At 43.8% G+C, this 14,617-nt stretch overlaps 1 protein-coding gene across 2 annotated transcripts in view; it reads right to left on the reverse strand.

Moving 5' to 3' along the window:
• Positions 1-356: 356 nt before the first annotated feature.
• Positions 357-14,617, reverse strand: part of IP6K2 (inositol hexakisphosphate kinase 2) — a 38,350-nt gene continuing 24,089 nt past the window's right edge. The window contains exons 2-6 of one of the 2 annotated variants that reach the window (XM_075321494.1): positions 13,503-13,773; positions 11,337-11,568; positions 8,327-8,499; positions 4,631-4,806; positions 357-2,493 (exon numbers count right to left, since the gene is read on the reverse strand). In XM_075321494.1, coding sequence (XP_075177609.1) covers positions 1,981-2,493; positions 4,631-4,806; positions 8,327-8,499; positions 11,337-11,568; positions 13,503-13,704 — 1,296 coding nt within the window. In that variant the 5' untranslated portion in view covers positions 13,705-13,773 and the 3' untranslated portion in view covers positions 357-1,980. Of the gene's footprint in view, positions 2,494-4,630; positions 4,807-8,326; positions 8,500-11,336; positions 11,569-13,502; positions 13,936-14,617 lie in introns of those variants that run through there. The other variant, XM_075321493.1, reaches the window with a different exon arrangement.

Here is a 14,617-nt window from a genome sequence, read left to right on the forward strand (position 1 = left end):
GGTGTGTAAAAATAGAATTTAAGAAATGCTCTCCTGCGATCTTCTATTTGATTCAGGTATGCCCAGGACGAGTCGTCTTCATTCTGTAACTTTCCAGCAGTTGGGGAACTACGTCAAGCCTGAACTGACAGCACGCTGGGAGCCCTCGCTTCACGACGGGCGGCCGGAGACCAACTAGAGAAAGCTGTATACACATACTCGCAGTTTCTTTTTCTTTAAGAATCATGACTTTAAGCCTTAATGCTGCCTATAGCTTAAGAGGAAGATGGTTGATTTTATAGCCACGGGAGGGGAAGTAGAAGTCACCCCCCCCCCCAAAAAAAATAAAAATAATAATCTTAAAAATGACCAGAGTCTTTTATATTATCCAATATATTTTATTTACTATTTTAGGAACAGAAAAAAAAAATAGAAATGCATCCATTGCTCAACATGTTTATGGGCTGTAGTAACATCATTCTCCTACATACGGCAGCGACGGGTGACGAGGGGGGCCTTCATGAATCCGATTACAGGCATCAGCAAGATATATTTGTCCACAAATGCAAAGTGCATTCTCTTCAGTCATAGTTTGCCCGGCGTAATGGCCGCCTATGATGGTGATGGAGTGCCTACCATACAAAACCCCTCCAGAATCCTAGTGCAAGGCTCTCCAGGACCACTCTAGCAGTTGGTATGTAGCTCGACATGGTAGTAAACCAAACAGCATGTCCATTACTAGGAGGAGGCTGCTGGCAAACCCAATGTGCTAAGCTATTGTATCTGGCGGTCGCGACGTACATTATTGCTATCATCGACCTCTATGGAATCTAGACATACCTAGTGCACCTGTAATAATGGCTGATGAGAAGTATGGACTTCCTATGTCTGCAAATTCCACAGGTCAACCACAGCAAGATGTCGATCGTCTATATATATATAAAAAAAGAGAAAGAAGAAAAAAAAAAAACACCAAAAGCAATCCTTATTGTAATGCATATCAAAAAAACACACAAGGCTGCGGGGACTAACATGAAAAAATATACCATGTGCATTTTATTCCAAGCATTACCGCTTTAAGCAACAGGTACCTGTTCTACTGACACAAAGCAGTACTTTGCTTTTTTTTTTTTTCCTTTAATTTTTTTGTTCCCCTTAACAAAACACCTATCACAAAAATAGAAGTATTTGGTTTAATGATAGATTTTTAGAGAAGCAAATAAAAAAAGTGCAAATGACATGGAACGCATTTTGTGGTAAACTGAAGGCTTCTTAATGGATGAACGCCCCCCCCCTAGATTAAATACACGCTGTAACGGACCCTCGCTGTTGGCTTTTTACAGTTTTGTGGGTTTGTCTGATACAAGGCACATATGTTCATGAAGTTACATCATCCGTTATACGGTTCCACTGCTTATTGTAACCAGGGCTGGAGCCCAATAAATAGAAATATCACAATGCAACGCTATGCCAGGCAATGGGGTCCAGCAGAGCGTAACTAGTTAATAGTAGTATTTGCATTGTTTTTTGTTGTTTTTTTTACAGCCCATATTAAATCACGGATATTTCGTATGTAGTTCAGGCATTATTCTATGTAACAGAGGGCCGAGCTTCTCCAAACACCTGTGCGTGGAATACAGTCCACATGATTTCCACAATTTGGTGCACATAGCGCACCAAATGAAAAAAAAAAAAAAGGAAGGGGATAAACACAAACATACACACCGGTGTAACAGAGGTATCTGAAATCATCAAATATGGAATGTTTTAGAAATATTTAAAATAAATAATTATAACAATATTAATCAGTGCTCTGTCCAGCACAGCGTAGTCAATGCCCTCTCTGCTTTTTTTTTGTTTGTTTTTTTAGTCTTTAGTCGTCGGACAGGCGAGGCCCATCATATCCTGTAATGATTTCTACCACCACAAAGTGGCCATCATTTTGGAATTAGACATAATTATTCTAGTGCTTCGTACGAACGTGGTATTTTGCAACCTCCTTTATTCGCTGCTGTCGTCTCTTATTTCTTTAATAATAGCTATTAAACTTTGGAGTCCGAAAATGTAGCCGGTGTCCTGGCCTTCATGTACCACGCTGTCCTCCCTGTAAAATTTGCAGGTTGTGTGTGCAAAGTCTATCATGCGGACGTCTACGTTGCTGGCTGTGTGTTTGTTGCTGGAAGGCTTATAGGCGTAGGCTCCTGCCGATTCGTCCGAAGACTCCTCCGATAGATCCCCGAGGTCTTCCGAATCAGAGTCCAAGGGAACTTCCGGTAATTCTTTTCCGTCGTATATAATGAGTAGTGAACTGGAATAAAACCGGTAAGACTCCTGTTTTTCTAAAACCATTTTAAGTTCTGTCAGTTTTTTGATTACAGGGTCAATCAGTTCCCGCCGCAGGTTTTTCCCATTGTGAAAGAATTGGTAAAGTGCTTCTTTAAAGCCCTGGACTGAAAGTTTCCTGCCGTGGTATTTGTTCATGAACATGAGTTGCCCGGTGCCTGTCTGGTAGACCTGCGGACAGAGAAGATAAAACTATGAGAGATGCACTTTGATGGTGAACATTTATAGATACAGAGGAATCATGGAAGCTGAAACTATTCTAGATGTGGCTTAAATAGAAACTTTCTTTTTGATTGACAATTTGAAGTAACCTTATAAGACAGGGGTCGGGAACCTATGGCTCGCGTGCCAGATGTGGCTCTTTTGATGGCCGCACCTTGATGCAACCTTATAAGACAGGGGTCGGGAACCTATGGCTCGCGTGCCAGATGTGGCTCTTTTGATGGCCGCACCTTGATGCAACCTTATAAGACAGGGGTCGGGAACCTATGGCTCGCGTGCCAGATGTGGCTCTTTTGATGGCCGCACCTTGATGCAACCTTATAAGACAGGGGTCGGGAACCTATGGCTCGCGTGCCAGATGTGGCTCTTTTGATGGCCGCACCTTGATGCAACCTTATAAGACAGGGGTCGGGAACCTATGGCTCGCGAGCCAGATGTGGCTCTTTTGATGACCGCACCTTGATGCAACCTTATAAGACAAGGGTCGGGAACCTATGGCTCGCGAGCCAGATGTGGCTCTTTTGATGGCCACACCTGGTTTGCAGACAAATCTTTCGGTTTGTAAGACGCACTCCAAAACTTGGGGAAAAAAAATGGGGGTGCATCTTACAAACCGCATATGGTTTACCAGGGCGGCAGTGGTGGTCGCCAATACTGCGGGCTCGTGGGGTGTCGTGGCGGCGGGTGCCATTGATCTGTGGGCTGCTTTGAATTTCCCCCACAGTTGATGAGATCGACTTCAAGAAAATGGCAGCGGAGGCAGTGCGTGCGTAGATAGGACTCTGCGGCCATTTTCTTGAAGTCCATCACGTCGATCTACACATGTGCCGCGACCATTTTCTTGAAGTCAATCTTGTCAACTGTGAAGATTCAAAGCAGCACGCCGGCAGAACAATGGCGCCCGACACCCTACGAGCCCGCAGCAGTATCGCCAACCATCCGCACAATGACCCCCTTTCCGTGCCACAGCATCGCCTACCCTGCCTCCTGGGACCTTCTGAACCGCTCCACGGTCGCCGCTCCCCCCGATGAGTATGGCTCTCACGGAATTACATTTTAATATATGTGGCGTTCATGGCTCTCTCAGCCAAAAAGGTTCCCGACCCCTGTTATAAGACATCAGATGATCAATGGATTCCCCTGTCTTTTCTCTAGAAACCAGACGGCTACTTCTAGGAACAAATATATGGAAATAGTCACGGTCTGCACTGTTGGTCACTTTTACTCACATAAAATGCACAACCTGGCCTGAAAACATATACTAAATTTAAAGGGGTTGTCAGGCAAACATTCCTACTCGATATGACACCGAATAATGCCAACCACCTAATGCCCGATGTGTATTGTGCTTGGGTTCTATCCTAATTAACAAGACCCATGCCCAAATACTCACAGGGAATGAGATTGCCTAGCAAACATGTACTACTGAGCGAACAAAGCAGTCTCCGCACCTAACGTCAGATCAGGTGAGAGTATGCGCAGACAATCCCTTCAATAGCTTCTATTTGAAGACATGTCTAATATTCAGAATGAAGGCTGAAGGTGACTTGACATGACTGCTACATTGAAAACATACAACACTAGCTGTGTAAATGATAGGTAATTAGGATGTAACGTGGTGTGGCCTTTCAGAGCTTTAAATTACAACAAGCTCAGTTGTCAGCCGACTTTGGGATCTGAAATATTGCACTGGGAACCAGTGACCTTTAGCGACTGGCTAAGGCAGCAGTATAAAAGGGTAATTGTATTAAGGGACAGTAGAAGACTCACAAGGTAGAACAGAGCTGGTAAATTTTGCAGCACAAGAAAACCAATGGATTCCACTAACGCATATTAAAATCTAAATGACCTTCCCTATTTACAGAGACTAAATAATTGCTCTTCTCATATCCAAGCTGCCATCCGCCCTGCACAAACATTGCCAATTACTTCTGAGATCCTCCTCCGATAAGTTCTAATCAATTGTTTCACGCTACTATACAAACACACATTGACTCTTTATGACCTATAAACAATTCTGCTCTCCTCCCAACAGGGTCTTCATTTATCGCCTTGAGCAAGAAGCCGTGCAACTTTAAAGCCTCACCTGCATCCCGCACACCCGGACCCCAATAATCGCAGACGTGCTTTGCTGACACTTCTGGATTTGATTGGCTTTCTTTTCTTCCGATGCGTCGTCACCATGCTGCCGCGTTCCCATCTTCAGATCCAGGACACATGGTACCTGGTACCGACACGTCAGGTTTTCCAATAAGATAAATTCTGACTAGTTAAGGAAAACACGCACGGAGCTTAAAATCTAAATTAGCAACGTGTAAATGACTGTAAACTGAAATCAAGAGGGATTACTATATACAAGAAAATAAAAATAGTGGATGGTCATGTCACCGCCCTGCTGGGCATTACAAGACATCACCTAAGGGTACCGTCACACTTTAGCGACGCTCCAGCGATCCCACCAGCGATCTGACCTGGTCAGGATCGCTGGTGCGTCGCTACATGGTCGCTGGTGAGCTGTCAATCAGGCAGATCTCACCAGCGACCAGCCCCCAGACAGTAGCGACACGTGGAAGCGATGCTGCGCTTGGTAACTAAGGTAAATATCGGGTAACCAAGCAAAGCACTTCGCTTGGTTACCCGATATTTACCTTGGTTACCAGCGCACACCGCTTAGCGCTGGCTCCCTGCACTCCTAGCCAGAGTACACATCGGGTTAAGAAGCAAACCGCTTTGCTTATTTACCGGATCTGTACTCTGGCTACGTGTGCAGGGAGCAGAGAGCCGGCACTGGCAGCGTGAGAGCGGAGGACGCTAGTAACCAAGGTAAATATCGGGTAACCAAGCAAAGGGCTTCGCTTGGTTACCCGATATTTACCTTGGTTACAGCTTACCGCAGGCTGCCAGACGCCGGCTCCCTGCACATTCAGATCGTTGCTCTCTCGCTGTCAAACACAGCAATGTGTGCTTCACAGCGGGAGAACAACGTCCAAAAAATGAACCAGAGCTGTGTGCATCGAGCAGCGATTTCACAGCAGGGGCCAGATTGCTGCTCAGTGTCACACACAGCGAGATCGCTAATGAGGTCACTGCTGCGTCACAAAAAACGTGACTCAGCAGCGATCTCGCTATGTGAGAAGTACCCCTAAGACAGTCATTTTTCTTTTGCCCCAAGGTGTCTTTTCTGAAGGTTACATTAAGGCTATGTGCACACGCTGCGTTTTTTTGACGCTGCGTTTTTGTGCGTTTTTGGCCGCTAAAAACGCACAAAAACGCACCTGCGTCGAAAAAACGCGGCAAAAAACGCACGCGTTTTGCCGCGATTTGGTGCGTTTTTTTGCTGCGTTTTGCTGCGTTTTTGCTCACTGCGTCCTTATGCGTTTTTTATCAGTGAACAAAAAAAAAAAAGGTCTGATGTCATTTCCTTCTTCAATGTGTTCTTCATTCTCCACTAGTGTATGCAGAAGAGCAGACAGCTGCAGAACTACAAGGCTCAGCATCCTCGATCCAATAGTGTATGCAGGACAGCAGACAGCAGCTGTCGAACTACAAGGCTCAGCATCCTCCATCCAATAGTGTATGCAGGAGAGCAGACAGCAGCTGTCGAACTACAAGGCTCAGCATCCTCCATCCAATAGTGTATGCAGGAGAGCAGACAGCAGCTGTCGAACTACAAGGCTCAGCATCCTCCTTCCAGGACTGTATGCAGGATTTCTCTGCCCCCCCCAAAAAAAAAAATGACGTGGGCTTCGCCATATTTTTGTATGCTAGCCGGGTACAGCAGGCAGGTACGGGCTGCCCCCAACCCCCAGCTGCCTATTTGTACCCGGCTGGGAACCAAAAATATAGGGAAGCCCTTTTTTTTTAAATTATTTCATGAATTTCATGAAATAATTTAAAAAAAAAAATGACGTGAGCTTCGCCCCATTTTTGAGTCCAGCCAGGTACAACTAGGCAGCTGGGGATTGGAATCCACAGTGCAGGGTGCCCATGCTTTCTGGGCACCCCCGCTGTGAATTGCAGTCCCGCAGCCACCCCAGAAAATGGCGCTTTCATAGAAGCGCCATCTTCTGGCGCTGTATCCAACTCTTCCGGCTGCCCTGATGCCGGGTGGCTAGCCAGGTAATAATGGAGTTAGGGCTAGCTGTATATTATCAGCTAGCCCTAAGCCCGAAATTCATGGTGTCACGCCAATATTAGACATGGCCACCATGAATTTCTAGTAAAGATAAAAAAAAAACACAACACACAGAAAAATATTTTTATTAGAAATAAAACACAACACAATTAGTGACTCCATCTTTATTGAAATAAACCCCCCTCCGCAGTAATCCTGGGTCAGGGTCCCGCGCCGTCCAATCAGGATCCAATATCATCTGATCGGTTTGCTGGAAGGCAAAGCGATCAGATGATGTGTCAGGTTAAAGGATGTGAATCCCATCACACATCAGCTGATTGTATAAAAGCCGATTATACAATCAGCAGATGCATCAGTAGAAAAAAAAAAAAATAATACTCACTTATGTGCTGAATTACCGGCAGCTCCCGGAGCGATGGGGCGGGAGTCTGATCCTGTCCGATCGCTGCAGCAGCTGCCGGTAATCAGGGATGAAGTCTCCTGACGCATCCGCTGATACCGGCCGGGCGCCCGCGTCAGCCCGAGACTCGATCACCTGATGCGTCAGGTGACTGCATCAGGTGATCCATCGCCAGGTCCTGCAAGCAAGGTCCTGCCCCGGGGAGACTGCACACAGCCGGAGCGGGAGCGGCGATACCGTGACAGGAGCTGGGAGCGGGCATGGCACCGCGAGGCTGCAGACAGGTGAGTATAACTTTTTTTTTTTTATTCTACTGTTAACTTTTGTTTTCGCAGCCGCTTCCACCTCCTGCCTGTACATGGCGCCGCACGGCAGCATACATGCACAGGACGGGAGATGGACGCGGCGGTGACGGTACCGGGAGGATTCATGCTTCTGTCTATACTGACAGAAGGAATCCTCTTCCTGTACACGTCACTTTACTACCCACCTCCTGCGCTTATAGCTGCGTTTTTGGTCTTAGAAACGCACCAAAACGCAGCTATTTGCGTTTCTCATTGCGTCTTTCAACATCCCATTGAACTCAATGGATGAAAAGCGCAGTGAAAAACGCGGGAATAATTGACATGCTGCGTTTTTGTGGTCACCACAAAAACGCAGCTGAAAAAAAACGCTGTGTGGGGACAGCAAAAATGAAAACTCATAGACTTTGCTGGGGAAGCAAAGTCATGCAGTTTTGAGGCCAAAAACGCACCCGAAAAACGCGCAAAAACGCCGAGAAAAACGCACCGTGTGCACATAGCCTAAGGAGAAGCTGTAATCTTTGTCCTAGTCAGAACAAGATGAGCATTTGATGCATTTAGAGTTAATCCGCTTTCACTTCCTAGTACACGGCTAATCATCAGACTGCCTGAGATATGATAAGCTTAGATTAAACTGACTGCAGTGTCTCCTTTGCTAATGGCAGGTAACCTCTGCTACGTCCTACATGGATGTCAACAGCCCATTGCTATGTTTTGAGGAATATGTCACAGACACCTGAAATAAAAATTTGCACAGTTTTCCCCGTCAGGAAGCCATGTGCCAATCAGTGGAGCTTTATTTGTCAAGAGCACGGAGTATAAGAGACCCGGATGTAACCACCATAATGGAAACATCTGCTTACACGATACGGAGCTAAATTTATGGGTGGTCTATATAGTGTTTGTGCCGTCCAGCAGCACCGATGCATTGGTAGTAAAGGATACTGTACTGGTTCCTGTGTTTGGCGTTCTCTTTCATGCGCTGGAGCTGTTGCTGGTGACATCTCATACTCCACGGGTTGTGCTTAAATTGTGAGCTGACGTTCCCTTTCTTCTCCACGCTGTAATACAAGACTTCAGATTTCTTTAACCACTCAAATTCTTCTCCTAATTGGTGGCTGATGAGAGAAAAGCGAGATGAAAGTTACATTGAATGGTAAGAATATAGACCATTTACCATCAGCAGGATAGACAAAGCATCAAACTTGTGAGCTCTCGCTCTCCTTAAGAACAGGGCGATTTTTCTTTTTTGGATTTTCATTTTTTCTCTTCTTATTCCAAGAACCTTAACTTTTTTTATTTTTCCATCAATATAGCTGTATGAGCACTTGTTTTTTATTGGATGAGCTGTACTTTTTAATGACACCATTTTTACAGGAGGAGTTGTACTTTTGAATGACACCATTAGTTTCATCACATGATGTAATGGTAAGGGTGAACAACATTTAAAGTGTACTGAGGTAGCAAAAAAAAGTGAAATTCTGCAATTTTATTACTTATTGTTTAATTTACAGAGTTTTTACCATAAAACTAACCAGTACGGTTATGGAGATCCCAAACATGTATAGTTTTTGTTTTATCTAAGTGATGGGGGGGGGAAAAAACCAAAAAAAACAAAACAGAAAATTTTGGAGTGTCACAACTTTGAGAGGTGTAACGTTTGCAGTGTTTCGGATCTGGGGCTGTGTGAGGGGTTGTTTATGGCACCATGAGCCGATGTTATTGATATTATTCTGGGGTATATACGATGTTATTACAGCGGCCAAAAAAACAGAAATTTTGCAGTTTGGATAATTTTTATAGTTACGCCGACTTCCTGCTTAAATAGTCAAAGGCGGGGAAGAGGAAACCAGCACTTAATGGTCACGGGGCCCACGTCTCACAATGTCCCGTGGGCCCTGGGAACGCGACTTCAGACATCGCTGGGACCAAGACTGCCTCAGAGGGGAGTATAGACTTATTTATTTTTCTGAGGTGAACAAGGGGAATTGAGAAGGGGTTGTCCAAGTAGTGGACAATCCCTTTAAGGCTATGTTCACACACTGCATCTTTTCTTAACCACAAAGATGCAGCATTTTTGGCCCCAAAAACACGCACCCGCGGCAAAAACGCATGCGTTTTGACGTGTTTTTACTACATTTTGCCCAAAGGGTTTTTTTAAGTCAAATCTATTGACTGGAAGGGCTCAAAAACGCTGGCAAAAATGAAAAAAGAATTGACATGCGGCATCTTCAAAAACACAGCCAAGATGCAGCCAAAAAAGATGCACTGTGTAGACCGCAAAATAGAAATCTCAGATTTTGCTGGGAAAAGGAAAGGCATGCATTTAGGTACATCTTTGTGACCTCAAAAACGCACCAAAAACACAGTAAAAGATGCAGTGTGTGAACATAGTCTAATATTGCAGGCTCAAGTCCTCTAAGGGGACCTTAGAGGAATTGAGCCTGCAATAGTCTAATCACTGCTGTATGTAGAAGAAATCACAGTCTCCTATGGTTGCCAGCCATGGGCTTGTTTTCACAGGACTATGAGAGGACACAGAGGAAGATAGACACAGGGGTGTTCAGTTGACCCCTGGCTGTCATGACACATTGCATCCCCTGATCGCGTAGCGTTAAATATCACGGTCAGAGATTGAGCGTCGCTTCACCGGCGGCTGTTAAGAGGCAGATGAAGGCTGAATAATTCAGCCTCCATCTGTAAGGAAAGATGTGGGCTCGGTGTGCAAGCCAACATCAAAAGGCAAGGAGGAATCTAATGACAGATATAGTACATCATTAGTCGCAAAGGGATTGAGAAAGTTTGATTTAAATAAAATATTGTTTACGTATTCTTTCCATGTTAGTGTTACATGGGTTTATTTCTCCCCCAGGATTACAGATGGCAGGTCTAATGACAACTAAAAGCATAATGGGGGACTCTAATGATCTGGTTCATTGAACCCACAATTGGGCCACGACTTCCTGCCAAAATATGGGACCTGAAATGTGTCCGTATTACACCTATATGAAATTGTGTTCACACCGAGTTGCGTAGGTCAGGTCTCCTACATGTCATATATATAATATATACCTCAAAAATAGGAACAGATCTCAGCACAAAGGAGAAGAAGGGAAATGGTCCCTTGTAGACAGGTTTCGCTTCTCCATTGTTGCTGGGGTCGTTTTTTAATAAAAAAAGATTTGAGATGCTCTTAAATGGGACATAAAATAGGGAAAAGAAAATAGAACTAATAAGCAATCACAAGCATTGTAAGCCTAGAGATGAAAGCATGATCTGACCCGCTGTTTAAAAAGAAATGTCACCAGGCTACTTGATCCGACAACAGCATGAAGTGAAGGCAGAGACCCTGATTCCAATAATGTATCACTTAACTGGGCTGCTTGCAGTAATTTTGATAATTTCACCATATCTGCTCATCTCCCAGTTCTCTAAATGCAGAGATCCGAATAACCCTGCCCATACCACTGATTGGCATCTTTCTGTGTACACTGTGCATAGGCAGAAAGCTGCTAATCAGTGATGGGGGCTGGGTTACACCTACTGTCTCCTACCCATAATCCTATAGAATGTAAGCCCGCAAGGTTAGGGCCCTCTTCCCTCTGTACTAGTCTGTCTATTGTAACTTGTATATGTATATTGTATGTAACACCTTCTCATGTACAGCACCATGGAATTAATGGTGCTCTATAAATAAATAATAATGAATATGGAGGACTACATGGCAGCCGGTTTAAAAGTCCTCTAGCGAAGATCTCCTGCTGGAAAAAAAAACTAATTTTAATCAAAACTACAGCAATCAGCCCAGTAAATGTCAGATCACTGGAATCAGGTTCTATGTCTCTGCCTTATACTGATTTCAAGTTTGGTGTCAAAAACTTGTGACAGATTTCCTTTAAAGTCAGATTGGCTTGCTTGTAACTACCTCTTTGTCCTATAAGTTTCGGAAGCTCACCTTTTCATTTTCTCTTCTTTCCTATGTTGTCGGACCCTTTCTTTAGTAGTGAGGTTATCGTTCTCCAACAGAAGACCTTTCTTGTTAGACCACCTGAGCAGTTTGCTTTTGGCTTCGCTGCAGTCCGACATGAAGTCGACATTCTCCAAGTTGTCTTGGTCCCGGTTTAAAGGGTAGGCAATAAGGCATAGATTCCCATCTTCATCTTCTTCAAAGCTTACAGATACCACACCTGCAGAGGCAGAGACGAAGGTCGGTTTAGAAACAAGAATTGGAAGGCAAAACGCAAGAGAACACAAGGTGACGTCAAGATCTGTGTTGTATCTTACCCAATCCTTAGCATATATCTTGTACCAGGCCAAATCTCATCTGCCAACCTAACAAATATCAAAACAGCTAAACACAGGGCATGCCTGACATAGAAACAAATGTATATATAATTTATGTCAAGACCCGTTATTTTTATGGATCGGTTTCACTAGAGCGACACAACACTGACAAAATAATAACAGGAGACAATTTCAATTCACCAAAAATATTTATTGGAAGAAAATAAATATTCTTTATTGATTGCAACCGAGAAAAATGAAGATGTAAAACAATTCTTATTTACATCTTGGCAGTGAAAACACCAGATGTGTTTCCATTATGCAAAAAGCATTCAATATCACAAAACTATGAAGGAAGGGTTCAAGGCATTTGATTAGGAGATGAGCAAGCAAAGCAAAATAAAAAGAAAAAAAAAAAAAAAAGAAAGCAAACGACACAAACAGCACAGCGGACGCTACTTGAAAAGCTTCGGATCTGACATCTTTGCCTTTGGTATGGTATTTAGACCATTTGTGCTATTACTAATTAGGAAGGATACTTGAGTAGCAAGGCAAATGTAATTGTTCCTGGTGAAAATCACTTTCTCTTGTCTGCTCGTATCAGTCTCTAATGCACTGATAGCTGAATAGTCTTTAGCAATGCTTCAGCTGATTTCCAGGAGTGCCATAAAGAAAAAAAAAAGTCCTCATAGTCCTGAACTGTGCCTTATTCCTAGAGGCATCGCCCAAGCTCCTTCGGGGCAGCAAGGAAGCGCAGCAGACAGATCTAGAACTTTTACGGGACCTCGGATGGAAGTTAGCGCAGCACAGGGTTTGGACAGTCTTTGCTTTGAAGCATAAAAATATAAAAAAAAAGGATACTAAGAGGGTAAAAGAAGGATGTGAACTAGTAAACTTCATCTCCAAGGGCACTTACTGCATAGCAACCGTTGCCGTTTGCCCACCCTCCGCCACATTCAAAACTAACGCAAAAAAAACAAACAAACAAACCAGAAGCAAAAACAACAAACAAAACGATACATTGCTCATAAGGTGAAACGTAACATTTCTTAGAAAATCTGCTTAATAGTTTTGCAGGATTACCACTTTACCTGTAGCGTACGGTCCCACATCTTATTTTGCATCCTACCAATACCTTTCACTTGCAGTTAAACCCAATTACTTAGGAACAAAGAGTATTGACTCAGGAATGTAATGCCCTTGAGAACCAGATTTCCGCTTGCATATTTCAGGTGACTCATTCCAGTGTTTAACATAACCCCTTAATCCAAAAATAAAAGTTTCATTTCCTGTGAAAGGGAAAGCTCGCGGAACATATAGGAAGAGTCTGTACACATTTCTATTTCCCGTGACTTTTTTCCCCTCTCGACATCTTAAGACAGGTGATGATCAAACAAGTTATATATTTTTTTTTTACCCCAAAATTTAAGAAAGAAAACGTTTAAGAAGAGAGAAGAGCAAAATACTGAGAGATAAAAAAAAAATAGGCAAAAAAATAAAAAAGAAAAAAAGTCAAGAGTCTATATTGGACCAGGTGTCTTTAAACACTGGTCCTCTTCCACTTACCTACAGGAGTCTAAGGGAGACTTAAGGCCACAGGCACAGCTTTGTCTAAACTCTAATGCTTTTTAGCCGGCCAAGAGACCCCATGGTGATCTCCGACACCCGCCACACAGCCCGTCCCTGACAACATCAAAATATGTGGAAAAAAAAGAATAATTCCCACAACTGCTTCTGAAGAAGAAGAGCTTTAGGGTAGACAAGTCAACGAGACATTTGTACAAGACGTCAAAAAAAAGGAAGCGTCCCCCCCCCCCACAAAGAGTCTAAGGCTTACCTTTATATTGAGGTGTAAATTTTCGGATTTCTGCAGGGAGCGTTTCATAGAACAAGTGCTCCCTTTGAATCAGGGGCTTACAGATGGTCTTCTCGTTAAAGCGAAGGACACAAGAGTGTCCCCCGACCTGGTGTAAAAAAGGCTCGAGCAGAACTCCCTTTGCGTAGTGCTCCACTTCCATAGCTCCGAATGCTGGGCTCATCGTTACTGCACATTAGAGAATGCACAACGGCTCGTACAGATCTGTCCTGTAAGACGGCTTACCCGGTCTCTGTTAAAAGCAAGATGCAAAGAAACAAGATATCCTTCGGTTACACCAGGGCAAGACAGTCCATGCATGTATTAAAAAAAAAATCTCTTCAAGGAGTACAATCCACAGTGTCTCTCCTCCGCCAGGCGAAATCCTCAACTGAGATCTCAGGCGTACAGCAACGAGACAAATAGAGTGATGTCACATAAGAGAAGAAAAACAAGCTTGTCAACCCCTCCTGCCAAGACGTCCGAGCCAATCATAAATGTATCTGGGAGGATCCCCAGCAGACAGGCAGGAGAGACAAAAGAAGGTGGAGCGACAACCCTGCCGCTGCTGTTCTCAGCTGTTTTGGTCTTTCTGAGCCACAAAATACTGAACTGAGAACAGCAGCGGCACACACATAAGGACAGCGAACCTGCCCTAAATCATGCATATTACACAGCAATGATAACCAGTGCATTCAAAGACATTCCGGCAACCATTACCCATATAGCTGTCGACACAAAACCCTTTATACCAATAGACCTCTGTGGTTCTGGAAAACTACAACTCTCACCATGCCAGGCAGCTATTCCAGTACTTAAATATTGTGCATCGTATAGTTAACACCTGCAACTATAGCAATGAAAGGATGTAAAGACACGTTTTCGACCTGCCTCAAACACGTGAACTGCACTGCATGTCATTATACAAGAAAACATCAGGATTTGTCCATGATTCAGCTCCCGACTGATTTATAAGAACGCACATATCGAATTGGTCGATTGACAGGACAGAGTTCACAAAAACATAAATCTTTGTACCGTGTTAGCCAGTGGAGATGAAAAAAAAAAAAAAGTTTGTTTAGAGATTATATATATAT

The sequence above is a fragment of the Anomaloglossus baeobatrachus genome, chromosome 8 (assembly GCF_048569485.1).
Source record: "Anomaloglossus baeobatrachus isolate aAnoBae1 chromosome 8, aAnoBae1.hap1, whole genome shotgun sequence".
Classification (NCBI taxonomy): Eukaryota; Metazoa; Chordata; class Amphibia; order Anura; family Aromobatidae; genus Anomaloglossus; species Anomaloglossus baeobatrachus.